Here is a 15,887-nt window from a genome sequence, read left to right as displayed (position 1 = left end):
TAGAATAATAAAGGTCAACATGTGATGAAATCTGTACAGTTCATGTTGTTATTTCGAATAAATACCCACCCTAGATAATCACTATAGACACATTCAGATATACAGAATTGTAATCACTGCATTACTCAAAGAAAGAATGCTTACTTCAACAGATGAGGTTCATTTACTGCCTCAGATAATTCACTTTGTTTAAATTGTGCCAGCCAATTTGAACTAAGTTCTGTAATAGGGGTTAACTGTGCCAAAATGGACATTTTACCTTAAATACTTGTAACTCCACCCTTTTAAACAATATGAACTGCAGTTTCACCAAGTGTGATATAAAAAAAAAATTGTAAGAAGTGTCAATCTTTTTTTTTTTTTTTCCTCCTTCTTCTGTTTCAACTATCCTCTGCTTCAAAAATCTCCATCAGGGACACAGGCTATACTACAGTCAATCATGTTGCTGGATCTGGACTTTTTTTTTTTAACAAAAAGAATACAGTGACACTATTCAATTTCTGGCCAATTATCCAAGGTGTTAAAAAAAAAAATAAAAATAAAAAAATAAAAACAAAATGAAAACAAAACAGCAGCAAAGTTCCACTTTTGGTGTAGAGCAGCCACAACACCTAGCTGCAAGGACAGATGATTTTTCCACTTTTCAGCTGCAGTCCAGACGCCTGCTACCACAATCAAACGACTCCTCCGTAAACTGAAGTGCTCCTTTTAATGTACAGAAGGCGCCTTTAAAGGAAAGTCTTAGCACTGATGTGCATGTGTTCAAATAGGAAAGACCGGACCCCCATTTATAGAAAATGCTACATTAGCCAGGGTCTGGTTGTGGTACCTGTAAACACTGATATTCCAAAGTACCCATATAAAATGAACAAGCTGTTATGGCAGCTATGGTAAATGGTTCAAAACCTTGTCATTGGTTTAGCAATGTGGCCATATGTCATTGCAAGGCTCAAACAACCACCCCCCAACAAAAAAAAAAAAAAAAAAAACAAAAAAAAAAAAAAACAGCAGAGCTCACACCACAATATTCAGTTTAAATTCATACTTCAGTATATGATCAATGTATGACACTTCCACATTTAAGACTGAAAAATAAATGGCTATATTAATTCTTGAGAAATCAAGATTTAGTTCTTTATGATAAAAGACATCACTGATGTCATAGTAAAAAAGGTTCAAACTTCCAGTGAATGAGTATATATATATATATACACACTTGATAGTTTTCCATCAAGTTTAATGGTAATGTGCCATTGCTAGTCACTCAGACTGAAGAGCTGCATGTTGATGTAGTGTATGAGAGTTCATGAATCCATTTGAATCATTTGACGACAAGCTTGCAAAGTCTGCCACTGATACTGCCATCTTGGCACTTGTTATATGATGTGTATGGTTTTCAAAATCCACACCAATGTTATTTACAGAGACGTCATTTATGAATGGTTCAGAAATGCCAATTTTTAATCTCTTTGCAGGCCTTTCACAGTCTTCACTGCACATGTTAATTTGGTTCAAATCTGAATGGTAGAATCCAGCATCAAGTAAATTCAAGCAGTCTGCATCTCCATTGGTAGTATAATTAAGAGGCTCCTCATTTACAATAGGCACGTGATTCAGTTGTCCTCTGTGCAAGCTGTCCAGCGCTGGAAAATTGTAGGTATCCAGATCTGCTGAATTGCAAACAGTTGCTACACTGTTGGTGAGAGCTGAAATGCCAAAGGAAAAAAAAAGAACAAAAAAATCACTAAATATGCATAAACAACCTGAACATTCTATTGATACACTAAAAACTAACATTATTAATTATACAAAACTTGTACTGTACAACAAAAAGTGCAACCGTGTTAAAACCAAAGTTTCACTGCTTTTCCTTTTAATCTACAACCTTGAACACTGTGTAAAGGGGATGCTAAAAATGAAATTTAAATTGCATTTACCTGTTAGATCACTCGCAGTTATTGAATTTAGAATGCTGAGTTGTTGCTCAGGAATAGGCTCTATTCTTCCACTACTTGAGCACACAGAAGATGAACCATCTACCCCTAAACCCTCAGCTTCATCAACAAGGCGATCCATAAGATCCCTGTAAAACAAATTTAATTATTAATCAAAGATTCTTTAAATCATTTCATGAAGTGTAGCTACAAACCTTTAATATTGGTGATTTTTACTCAACATGAACAATATGCTATTTTGTTGTAGAACATGATTTACAATAGTGCTTAATATACATGGTGCTGTACAAAAAAATTATCCTATTTTAATTATCAATTGCACAAGTATCTCTATGAAAATACTCTAAGTTTTACCTATAAGATATATAAAACCTTTCCAATTGAAAACATGAATGCACTTTGGAACATTTGCAAAACATCTGATGGAAGTAAAAGTACTATTGCATGCTATTTGTTACATTTAATGGTTTGCCTCAAGTTACAAAATTCTTAATGTCATCTGCATTCTACTGTGTTAATGTGAACTAAAAGACTACACTTTTCCAAACCCAGGAAATGCACACTATCACATTTAGCTGCACTACAATTGAGCACTGCCATAAAAATGGATAAAATACAAAAGTAAAACTAATTCAACTATGGCCTACTTACGTCACACCAGGGTAGCTGCTGTACTTTTTCTTTCCAAATCTATTTTGTTGGACAAAGTAGTCAAATCGCTCTGATTTTTTCCACACATAATAAAATGCCACACATTCTGCAACAGTCCTTGTCTTGACCTTAAAATAAAATATATAAAGAACAATTTTTGTCCTGTGAGTTTATGATCTGAGGTTAATTTTCAAAACAAAATTATCTAAAAAAAAAAAAAAAAAGATTCCTTTCTTAGCTGATGCAAACTATTAGTACACATCGCTTTTGACTTTAAAAGTACAACTGCAGTGCCAGAGATCGTTGCCTCTTTTAGTGGTGTTTACCCCGGAAAAATGAGCCAAAAATGTTGAAGTTTTTCAACCAAAAGTTCTTGTGTGTAACAGAAACCTGTTAATACCAAAATGTCAACATAAATGCAGTAGGAAAGGTGTATCTAGTGTTCAGTGCTGTACATGCATAGTCCAACGTCGAAAGTACAAGTGTTTTTCTTTGCACACTTTTCTTAAAATATTTATTTTGTTTCTTGCACGTGAGGGTACAATGCCAGTGCCTGATCAGCACGATAAACATGCCCATTGCGTTACTGTTGGCTACTACATCACATTGCTCGGTGTCTCCCACATTTCTCCGGACATGAATATCTACAGTTTCTGTATTGTGGAAAGTGCTTAGTAAGCTAACATTTTTCTCATCCTTACACTTGATCGCAATCATTTGGAGCTCCTATGGCACAAATATCAAGTTACATACACACAGTCACATACTGAATCACAGACATGGTCTTATAGCAGATGCCTACAAAAATAAAGAAAGTTGACTATTCTTGCTTTTGCACACATTGTCACATATGCTGACTGTGCATTGTAATTTCTTCACACACCTTAGAATACAAAGTACACAGCTAGCATCAATTTGAAGCATGTTATGAACTTCAGCACAGTGCTATATACAGGCAGCTTGTTTCATCCACAAAGTGCCAGACTGCGTCTTCCCCATTCCTTACGTCAAACTGGTGCTGGCAGTGTACCTCATATACGGACAGTTTTGCCTCCCTCAGACACTTTGTTGCTGACAACATACATTGTACTCCAAATTGTGTGAAAACATATTCAAGGTGACACATTGTGGAATTTTATTTAAAAGATTTGTGCACTACTAAAAGACAGTTTTTTTTTTATTCTAAGGCAGTATTTATTATGTGGTAAATCTGTTCTTTGATTTGTTTAACTGCAGATTAAGTCACTGTTAAAGATCTATTAAAAATACATTTTTCTTCATCTTAAGTTTTAAAAAAAGTCTCCAGAAACTGATTTGATATAAATTAAGTCAAAAGAACTTAACTTTAGACATTTTTATGATATACTGCTACCATTCAAAATTTTATAAACTAGGGGGCTGTGCCCCCTGATCGCTTCACTCGCCATACCCGCCCAAACCCAGGGGTCACGCTGCGTGCCAGCTACTTCGCGTTTCTGCTGCCCACGTTGTGAAGGGGGGCTAAATGCACGCTAAGGAGATGCAGTCGGATCAGCTGCTGTCTTGCTTCTTGCTGCTGCCAAGCAGCGTATTCTGCTTGTCATGCTGCATGTCGATCATTTAAAAGCCTGTGCAGCAGCTGTCCTTTTATCTCACTGCCTTGTCTCTTGCGGGACGTTAAAGTGTCTCAGAGAAAATCATGTATAGTCTCCTTCCAAGATTTTTTTTTTTTATAATAGAGAGAGATATTGATGTATTATTTTGCTTATATTGCTCATTTCTACACTACAGGAGACCTTCTAAATCAACCACAACCCCAGCCTCTATGTTCTCAAAATGTTCAGTTAGTGTGATATTGATAAAGATTTTTCCCAAACCTTTACTTTACAAATATTGTTTTATTTTTGCTTTTTCTAAAATTACATAACCAATGCAAAGTACATCAATGAAGTGTATAATGTTTATACACACATTATTTTAACCTGGCTTTCTCATACTTTCACTGTAATCAAAATCCTGATACTCTGTATCTCCAACTCATTATAATAACTATTCATGGTGGCTCTAAAATCTGTACCAACCCCTACTCTCTTTTTTCTGTTTCCTTTTCCGGTGTCCTTTTGGTGGTGGCACTCTCAAAGCACCATGATGTTCCAACAATGATGGATGGATTAAAAGCCAGAAGTCTGTATGACCATCAACATCAAGTGACTCCGTGAGAACCCTAACTACAAAGAGGACTATTTCATTTATGTTAGGTAGAATGCCCAGAGGTGACTGGGTGGTCCCGTGGCCTGGAACCCCTGCAGATTTTATTTTTTTTTCTCCTGCCGTCTGGAGTTTTTTTTCTGTCCACCCTGGCCATCGGACCTTACTCCTTTTCTATGTTAACTAATGTTGTCTTATTTTAATTTCTTATTTTGTCTTTTATTTTTCTTTTCTTCAGTATGTAAAGCACTTTGAGCTACTTTTTGTATGAAAATGTGCTATATAAATAAATGTTGTTGTTTGCTTTGTTAGCAAATGTAAGTATACACAAACAAGTTTAACAGGAGCCAAGGAACACATGTACTATTGAGACATAAATGAAAGCCTCTTTAAGAGTATGTTTTCATAACTACCATTAACTAATGCTATGATTACAATTATTTTAATGGAATTTAGTGTTATGGAAGGATGCGCAAACCAGTGTGTTTCTTCATGCCGGTCCCAAGCCCAGAAAAATGGGGAGGGATACGTCAGGAAGGGCATCCAGTGTAAAATTTTGCCAAATCCATATGTGGACAGACGATCCACTGTGGCAACCCCTAACAGGAGCAGCCGAAAGAATAAGAAGAGGAAGTGTTATGGAAGGAAAAAGGGTGTCAATCTTAGGACTTGGGTTTGGCTTATGACGGATTTTCAAGAATGCATTTTGCTCATAAATGGAGGAAAAATTGTATTAAACTTATATGAACAGGGAATCATCAATATTATCAGGGGAAAAGAAAAAAAAATATCACAGTCCATCACTACTAGGATGCTAAGCTTATGAAAATAACTTTAGAGTTAAATGGTTGTATGTCCAAACATATCTACAAACTAAATTATTTCAACATTGAAGTAAAGCTGAATCACATAAGAATTAGACTCTAAAGATGGTTGCAAATAGGAAAGTTCAATCTGAGTTAGCAAAGACTGAAAGTTAAAAAGACCCTATAAATTGCATGATAGCAAAACAGTCTCTTTACTGCAAACTTGAAAACATTTTTGTATCTATTAACATTTTAATCATGAGATCTCAACTGCAAAAGGCTCTTTAGATGCTAATTGTTTCCATAATTAAACTTCTGGAAGTTGGAAACTTACTCAAGGATTGTATGAGTGAGGGGTGAAGTTTTTGATTTATAGTCTAATTCCTCAGTCACAATTTCATACTAATTTTCTGTTTTAGCCTCACCTTATGTTTTTGGATGAGGTGAAAATTTTTATCATATATCTGAAGTGCATGTTCAAAGTTTCTGCATTCTTCTTCTGTCCAAGGGACCATTTCATCTGTCCAAAAAAAGGGCAAAAATAAAAAGGGCCACATACATTAATACATGTTCTTTGATTAAATGTAGCAACTATTTTAAAATTTAGAGATATGTAGATTACTTACCTTTCATTGATCTACCATTGCTATGGTACCTTTCAAGTGCTTCATGAACATTGTAGTTACTCTTCATTAACTCATATAAAGCCTAAAATACAAAAAAAAAAAATCACAATTACATTTTTAAAAGGCAAGTTTGATCTTGCAAACAGATCATAAAGTGTTTTAACTTTAAATATTTCCAAAAAAGACAATGCAGACAATAATGAGAAACATTCAAAAACATGCAAGTTTCACTATTAATTTCACAGCTCCTGGAAACTTGGTGCACATCCCAGGCTATCCATGTGAAGCTTACACTTTGTTCATGCTCACATTTTAAGTGTACTCAAGTTTGCCTCCCACATCCCGGAGATAAACATGTAACTGGCAAATCTAAATTGGCTTAGTGCGAAAGTGAACTGTACAAGCATTTTTTAAGCTTTAAATATTAAACTTGTGTCCCAATACTGTACAAACACTTCTAAATACTTCTATTTCAAGGTTCAAACAAGCAACCATAACCTCCTTTGTCTTCCTTTCTGGCTTTTAAAATACAGCTTTCTCCTCATATCGTCCTTTAATATTTTGAGTTACTTGCTTTTACTTTTCTGTGGATACTATTCTCCTTATGACTGATTGCGGATATACTAACCCTGGCCTCTGGCTTGAGAGAAATACAGCAACTCTCCACGACTCAATAAAACCCATTCTGCTTCAGATATAATTGTTAATGCCTGGCAGACCATAATTAATACCACCTGAGAGACTGAGGGATGTATAAACTCTTATCAACTTTTCCTCATACCCAATACCTCTTTTTTTATTTATTCGGTTTCAATAGTGTTTGTTTCAGAAAATATGAGTTTGGGTATAGGGGGCTTACTCAGTTGAAGACTTGCTTTATAAATAAACTAGACATTAATCCCGTTACAATAACGGGCGCTAGAACAGTATTGCATAAACATTAGTAAGAACAGTCTATATTAAATGGCAAGGGACCTTGACCTCATTCTGTTTGTTGTCTTAATTTTTTTTTTGTTAAAAATATTTTTGCAAGAAGCCTAAAGTAAAATATTAAAAATAAAATAGAAACGTATATGACAATAAAGTATGTATAATTAATATTGCCTTAGTGTAAAACTTGGTAACAATCTGTAATACACAATATCTGAAGAAGATATTTAGGAAAAAGTTTTTTTACCTCATGAAATTTTTCTATAAAATTTAATTATAGACAACATTTTTTGTAAATTGTCTGAGTTTGGCAACAGTTTGCCTTGTTCAGGACCATCTACAACGTTGACAACATCATCTGTAAAATTTCTAACTCTTGATAATGCAACATATACAGTAACTGACCGTGGCTGAATACTGGTTCTGGCAAGTAAATGCCAACTTTTTCTAAGGTTTGCCCTTGAGCTTTATTAATTGTTATGGCAAAGACTGGAACTGGAAATTGTCGCCTTCTTAAGGTAAAGGGTAAATTAGTAAGAGGATGGAGCCAAATCAATATGGGGAATATTCTGACGCTCATTTTCTATTTGCTCATATTTTTCTTTGTCTTTCAGCCTTTCTTTTGTTGATGTTTACTTGCTGAGCTGACCGTTCTCCCAGGAGATGTTGCTTATATACGATCTGAGTGTCTGTGTCTTTTGTCCTACTTGATGTGTCCTTTTTTTTGGGTGGCATGTTGTTAGTAAACATGCGCGGGGTAGTATGTGTGACGTTTCCCCAGCAACGGATTTTATGTGCGCGGCAGCTGCTACCCAATCAGCACTCTCCCCAGCAATGATGTTCTTTATTTGCTTATCATGCGCGGCTGCGGCTACACCATTCAATGTGTGCCCAGCTTCCAGTGTGTGCGCTTCCACGGTGCCATGCGCATCACATCGTGCTCCGCGCATGCGCACTTCAACAGAAGAAACTAACACACACACACACACGGACATCTGGACACACACACAGGGGTTTTATTAAAGAGGATGATGTGATAATAATTCTGATAAAAAAAAAAAAAAACTAACACTAGAATCCCTGAAGCCCACGAAAAAACTTGTAATCCCAGGCCACCTTAAATTCCTTCACACCTCACCATCAGCATCTTTTGTTTAGCAAATGTGTCAATCAGCACAAGCAGCCTACTATCCCATCCCCCCCCACCGACGGAGCTCGACTCGGGGAAAAAAATTCTCCCAGCTCAAGTGTGTTTATCTGCGTGTGAGGTGCATGGCACTGTATAGGGTAAATGTCCCCCTTAAGCACCTCTGCACCCAGTTGTTAGAGTTGGTATGTTTTTAAAAGGGGGATTATACTGCATTCGTAATAATCAAGTGCATGTTAGATGTTTCAATGATATATTTTTTCAATATAGGAATCAAAGGAGAAATCTTCACAGAGAATATAATATTTTTCACTACTGACATAGCAAAGCTACCATGTTTACTTTTTGGTTAGTCTGCTATATTTTAACAAAAGGATCTAGCTGCAGGCAGATTTTGAACCTGGTATATCAGATGGAGTAAGTTGTAGGGATATGATTAGGTATATGTTTGTGTGTGTGTGTTTTTTTTTTTAAACAACATATTAGTTAATCTGACTGTCTCCTTCCCTACGTTTCAGCTAGAAATAGTTCAGAATTGTTTGTAAATCACTGAGCTCTCTCTTCTCATCTGATTTTTGGGTAGCATTCACACACTTTAAACGAAAAACCTTTCCCCCCCAATGTCCCCTGTGTCTTATCTTTTAATGGTGGAGGATTTTGAAGTGTATTTCACTTAAATATATTTATAAAGAGGTTTTCACAAAATTCTTTAGTCATATATCATTTTATTAGAGTTTTTCTATATATTTTCCCCGTAGAGTTACACACTTAACACTAGAATCCCTGAAGCCTACGAAAAAATTTGTAATCCCGGGTCACCTTAAATTCCTTCACACCTCTCCATTAGTGTCTTTTGTTTTGCAAAAGTCTATAAGCACAAGTAGGACGCAGCCTGATCTCCATACCACCGAAAGGGATAAAAGTTCTCCCAGCTCAAATTTTGTATTCACTGAAACATCTAACATGCACTTGATTATTAGGAATGCAGTACAATCCCCCTTTTAAAAACATACCAACTGTAACAACTGAGTGCAGAGGTGCTTTTCTGCTTAAGAGGAATATCTAGCCTGTCTTATACAATTTTTGATTTTATTATTTATTTTTATTTTGTTATAAGGAGTATTTAATAACATGGTTTGGTATTAGATAGGTAGCATATGAAACAAGCTGATAGAAAAGGAAAAATGTCCAGTTTTACAATTGTATGCTCAAGTCCCTTGCAATGAATCAAACAGAATTGCCATAAATTACCAGATAATGTAAGGAAACTGACCGTTATTTGCAAAGTTATAAAAAATTGTAAATATCCATGCTATATCACAAATGATTTTGAACATTGTTTACTCTCACATGCTACTGCAAAGAATTAATGAGAAAGTAATGCATGTGTCACGATTTTTGAATTCTTTGGGATATGTGAGTGAGAGGCATTATTGCTCTTTGTTAAGCAAGGTATTAGACTCTGTAAATTAATATGGGATTCACAGAGAAGAAACAATGAAACAGGCAGCAGGCACCATATCTATTTAAAAGCTGAAAATTCTTGAGTAAGAAGATAGCATCAGTCCTGCGCAGATCACTCTTACACACAATATGAACACAACTACACTTACTTGCTCATTGTCTCGTACATGCACTCCACCCGGCAAGCACCCTGTCTTCCCATCACCTATTCTTAATGAGGATTCAAGCAAAAATGCTTTAACCTCAGTTTCCGGCAAAACATCAGGGCTCCAAAGTAGCTGGTCTTCACCTTCATAACCTAAAACAAATAAAGATTAAAAAAAAAAAAAACTCAAAACATTTCTACTAAAACAAATGAACACACATTACAAAAACAATGTCAAGGATATTATTATAACATTCATCAAACTGTTAAAGATGAAAACCTACCCTTGTATTCGGCAGCATAGTTGGACATGCGAAATGGAATTTCAGCTTGGTACAGTGACCCTACCATTATTTCCTAATTGGGGGGAAACAGATTTGCATTAGAAAATGGCCCTTTTAGATTAATACATATACATTAATACAATAATCACTGCATGTAGCAATTTTTTCACTTAATCTTTAAATTGTTTAAAAAAATAATATTTTTAAGTATCCATATATAAATATTTCATTAGCTAAAGCAGACAGCTATGAATTTAACAAGTTATCAGATAGAAATTCCTGATTGGGTCTGAAAAAAAAAACATATTCAAGGATCTGCCAAGTGCCTGTCTCGGTTTTAAAAGAATTTGCTATATGCCAAGTGCAAGACCGGTCTTTATACAGAGGAGACTTAGGAAAAGAAAAATTCACATAACTGGTAAATATATCCATGCTATTAAAACCTTAATTCTTTTTATGATCTTATTCGCAAAAAATGCACCACACAAACCTTTTGTTTAACTTTATATTAAAAAAAAACAATACAAATATTCTTTCCAACTTTTCATGATTATAATAAATGTGGAAACACTACTTCTTACGATTAGTTAAATGTTAAACATTAAACATAATTAACATCACTGTTGGAGTTTGACTGGCTTACTCCTACTATTTTTTTTATCAATTTTTCACTAAACATTACCTCTTTTTGCATCCTTTATTTTTTGGAACATAAATTAAGAAAATAAATTCAATACAAATGTTGCAGTCACTCAAAGAAATGTATTAATTTAGCAAATCAAGAATATAAATAAAACAAACAGTCAGTTCTGACAAGCTGCCCTCATGTACAATCACAAGAGAGCAAATTAAACAAGTGACATCTAGTGATTATGGGGTGAAGCAACTGATATGGACAAATAGAAGTTGATTTGTGTACTAACTCATGACAGCAAGTCAAATGCACAGCAAGCCAAGGGGAACTTCAAGACAGAAGAGCAATTTGGGTTGCATTGGCTGTTTGCTTCGCAATTTTTAGCACACATGATGAGATTGTGCTTTATATGCATGTACTAACAAACATAGGAAAGTGGTTGTCAACCTATTCCCATTTTCTCAAAGAGGGGAACATTCATAGTGTACAACAGTGATAATGCAGGTTCTCTACTAAAGTGAATGGTACAAAGTAAGCAGTCTTTGGTGTTTTGATAAAGTTTCACATTTGAATTTTTTTTCTGAATTGGTGGATTACCAGTCTAACAGGCAGATATGTTGCTATAGAACCACAACCATACTACGGCCCCACATATTGATTGACTCAAGGGAAAGAACTAGCTTATAAACCCTGCTGGAAGCAGCTGTAGAAAAAACACTGCCAAAAAAATAAATAAACATTTATATAGCGCCTTTCCCATGCTCAAAGCACTTAGTGTACAAACCCTTGGCAATTTGTTTTACTAATTATTTAAATATGTTTTTAATTAAAAGAAAGCACTGTTTGAAATTAGTTATAAAAGTCACTAATCTGAAATAGCAATTGTAAAGACCAACGCAATAAAACTGAGAAGCAAATATTTACAATATAAACTTAGGAGAATAAGGAACAGTTTACTGTAAGATGTAAGGCTGGACTCAGAAACATTAAGTTAATTGTGAAAATAAACATACATACACACATATAAACAATGTGACACAGCGGAATATAGAAACCTAAGCTCTTCAAAGATTCCATTAAAGAAAAAGGCACCAAATGAAAGCAGTTTAATTTCGCCAGTTGCCCAATATATAGAGATCAACCCAATGTATTAATTAATCAACCTGAGAGTCACAAGAGTTTGCCTATAAGGATTTAAAAATTCTGTAAGCTTAATATTTATATTGTGGGAAAAAAAGCTGAAGTTTAATGCAAAGAGCAGAAGCTGCACGTAGCAATAAAAGGCTTATTTCTAACTATTTACTTATTGCAATAAGCAAAAGGAATGTCAAAACACCTAACTGATGAGAATAAAATGGCAATCTTACAAAAGGTCTGGTTGGAGTTTCAACAAAAAGGAGAACCATGTCATGCAATGCAAGATTCTGTCATCCCAAGTCAATTAATAAATTGCAGGGTCAAATCCAAGAATCAAAGGATTTTAGTATTGCGAATCCATTACTTTAATATTGGCAGAAATGAAAAAAATTAAATATGATGTGAATGTGAGCACTGATAAAGGTTCACCAATAAAGTCAGAGAACCTCAGAGGAAAGAAGCCATGAAGTCAAATGAGTGGTAGATAGGATCTGAACCATTAGTCATTAGAAAGCAGGCATTAAAAGATCTCCGTTGTCTCTAAGGGTAGTACAAGGGAATCAACGACAGATTTTTTTTTTTTTTTTTAAAAATGGCTAATGATAGTGTAAAAGAAATCAATGGAGTCAAATCAGTTAAGTGAAGATATCTTCATTACACTCAGCCTGTACTATGCTGAAAACACATTACACATTACTTTAACATGGCTTTTCTATAACTTCAATTTAATCTTAATTTAACTTAATCCTGATACTCTATATGTTCAATTTCCTCATAACTATTCATGGTGGCTCTAAAATCCGTACTGAACCCCTACTCTCTTTTCTGTCTCTTTTTCCGGTTTCTACTCAAAGCTTCATGATGCTCCAACAATGATGGACGGATTAAAAGGCAGAAGTCTACGTGACCATCATCATCATCATCAAGCACTTCCGTGAGAACCCTAAATCCAAAGAGGACTGTTTCATTTATGTTAGGTAGAATGCCCAGAGGGGGCTGGGCGGTCTCATGGTCTGGAATCCCTACAGATTTTATTTTTTCTCCAGCCGTCTGGAGTTTTTTTGTTTTTTGTGTCCCCCTGGCCATTGAACCTTACTCTTATTCGATGTTAATTAAGGTTGATTTATTTTGTTTTATAATTGTGTCTTTCATTTTTCTATTCTTTAATATGTAAAGCACTTTGAGCTACTGTTTGTATGAAAATGTGGTATATAAATAAATGTTGTTGGTGTTGTTGTTGTACTAGGAGTTTGAGAAAACAATTTTAAACTTCCTGTAGTTTGCAGTTGCTTTAAATAGGAAAACTACTGAAAAGTTAAATATAACTGATATGCGACTGAATGGCTGTATTTCTGCCTCACAGAAAGTAAAGGCTTAGATTATGGCAATACTCCACAAGTACAGTCACATATGCACACTCTCACACTATTCTTGAGTGAAGTTTCGAGTACATATGCTAAACTCCAAAAAACATGGATGTGTTCAAAAGATATACTGTCATGGTTGTTGACTGAAAATAGTAAAATGGAGTATGGAGAACTCCAAACAGCAAAATAGAAAGTCAAAAATGCAAAGTATATTCATTCCACTTTGAGCATGCATACGAACTGCATATTATTAGACAAATGCAATTATAATTTGCAAGAAAAACTATGAAGTAAGGAGGAAGATTTCTTTGCTTTAACGAATGCTTTTATGAAACTTGTAAATGTGTGTGATACTGCAACAATGCCAGTGATAATGCACAAAGGAAAATCTAAAAAAAAAAAAAGCATGATGCTGTAAAAATTACTAAAGAATCTAGTCCATTCTTCATACTCTGCCGGATTGAATGCAGTCAATTCCATATAAAAAGCAGTCCTGACAAAAGAAGAAAAATCCAAATGCTGGGTGTCAATTCTTTGTGCTATGTGATGATGTATAAGAATTTACACAAAAAAAAAAAGCACTACTGTACAATGTCATGATTTTGCTCTGATTCGATGCTCCAAAAATCTAGTCTAATTTTTAATAGATATTTTGTCCTTGCATGCTGCTCCATGTATCACTACAATTGTAATCTATGTGGTATTGCTGCAAGGCACACACTTTCTTAAACCTTACAATACAACTGTATGCTTTTGAATCTGGACAAAGTAAAATTCTAACTAATATTTTCCCCTTTTCATTGAGTAAACAAAAATATTAATTTGGAGTTTAAAATGCATCGGTCACGGACATGCTCTATTTTTTTTTATAATACCAGCTACTTATCCATACGTATAATTCTGACACCTGATTAATAAAATTCAGAGCCAATGGGAACACAACATATAGCAACAGTTATACATTAATTCATGAAGGCAATTAAAAATCATCATGAAACTGAGGGGCCATCGCAGTAACCACTCTGAAATTCATTACAAATGAATATGTAATATATATTATTACAGTAGTTTTCTATTTAACACATTAATCCCATGTAAACACATCACCAAGCTCAGTGATCGTGTCTGCGCACTTCATTGTGCAAGTGCATTCTTGACAGACAACCCAAGTGGCTCAACAACCCTCACTCTCAACATAGGCATGTCATAAGGCTGTGTTCTGAGCCTTCTGCTGTACTTCCTCTAAACATTATGGCAGCATGGTTCCACATGACTAACACCATTAACAAGTTTGCTGATGACACAGCTGTGGCAAGCCTGATATTTAATGACAATGAGCAGGCTTACCTGGAATTAAGTACATCATATTTCAAAATGGTGTCAGGACAACAGTATTCTCCAGAATGTCAGCAAGACAAAGGAGCTGATTGTGGATATTATTTGGTTGGGGGGGACTGTTTCAGAAACCCAAGAGTCCACAGAGGACCTAACCTGGTCCAAACACTATGACAGCTTGATAAAAAAGGCAAAGCAATATCTTTACTGCCTCAGTGATTTCAGGCTGACCTCCCAAATACTAAAGAAGTTTTATAAACACACCATTGTAAGTATCTGGACAGGAAATATTACTGACTTTTTTGGGAAGAACACATAGCAGGACCACAAAGATCTGCAGGAAGTGATATGGTCAAATGAACACATCACATAGTGGGCACCTTTAAGCTTCTAGGACATTTTTCCAAATGAAGTCAGACCAGGGCAAAAAAAAAAAATAATTCTTGACACCAGCCATCCCAAAAATTGACTCTTTTCATATGCTGCGATCAGGTAAACAGTATTGCTCCTTAAAGTGCAGTACAGACAGACTGAAGAGAAACACTTGCCCCCTGCCCCGCCCCCACAGTCCATCCACATCCTTAATGAGGAAACTGTCTAGAAACACATAATGCCCTATTGTTAACTGTTTTATATTAAACTATTAGATTATTTATCATTTATTATTAATCCTATAAGTCCATTAATGATTTTTGATATTATAAAGATGTATATTGTTATTGTCCTCTTACATTCTTCTTAAAGGCAGAGTCACTGGAGTTGTTAAACTAAGCATTTCACTATGTATCACACGATATGCATTAATTTGTACAAGACAAATAAAATTTCATTTGATTTAATCTAAGATAAACTAGCAGGAAGTCAGAGAGTACAGCTTTTCTAAAAGTAAAAGCAATAAGCAGGACATTCTTACAGAACACTTACTTAGAAAAGTTTGTTTTTAACCATTAAATATTCAACTTGAACAATTGAACTAAAATATTTTGTTAATTTATGTTTTGAGTGTGAGCTGTGATGTTTTGAATGTATATACCAGCATTTACTATTTTACAAAGCAAGGACAGAAAAAATAAAAATGCAGAAATTTAATTATGACACATTTTCATAAATATTCACCTTTCTTGAATCTTCAGAAGGATTGACTCCATCCTCCTCTCCCTCAGATTCTTTATCCCCATCATATATAGTGTTTGCTGAAGAGAAAGCAAAATTCATGAAC

The 15,887-nt window shown here is 34.9% G+C and overlaps 1 protein-coding gene across 3 annotated transcripts in view; it reads right to left on the bottom strand.

Moving 5' to 3' along the window:
* Window positions 1-457: 457 nt before the first annotated feature.
* LOC120532603 (mesoderm induction early response protein 3-like) overlaps window positions 458-15,887 on the bottom strand; it is a 43,761-nt gene continuing 28,331 nt past the window's right edge. For all 3 annotated transcript variants that reach the window (XM_039758748.1, XM_039758749.1, XM_039758750.1), the window contains 8 exons: window positions 15,785-15,861; window positions 10,196-10,268; window positions 9,916-10,064; window positions 6,226-6,307; window positions 6,025-6,119; window positions 2,607-2,734; window positions 1,938-2,083; window positions 458-1,706 (listed from right to left, as the gene is read on the bottom strand). In XM_039758748.1, coding sequence (XP_039614682.1) covers window positions 1,261-1,706; window positions 1,938-2,083; window positions 2,607-2,734; window positions 6,025-6,119; window positions 6,226-6,307; window positions 9,916-10,064; window positions 10,196-10,268; window positions 15,785-15,861 — 1,196 coding nt within the window. In that variant the 3' untranslated portion in view covers window positions 458-1,260. The remainder of the gene's footprint in view (window positions 1,707-1,937; window positions 2,084-2,606; window positions 2,735-6,024; window positions 6,120-6,225; window positions 6,308-9,915; window positions 10,065-10,195; window positions 10,269-15,784; window positions 15,862-15,887) is intronic.

The sequence above is a fragment of the Polypterus senegalus genome, chromosome 7 (genome assembly GCF_016835505.1).
Source record: "Polypterus senegalus isolate Bchr_013 chromosome 7, ASM1683550v1, whole genome shotgun sequence".
Lineage (NCBI taxonomy): Eukaryota > Metazoa > Chordata > Cladistia > Polypteriformes > Polypteridae > Polypterus > Polypterus senegalus.
The sequence above is the reverse complement of the archived record's forward strand: the minus strand, read 5'-3'. Positions and strand labels throughout refer to the sequence as shown.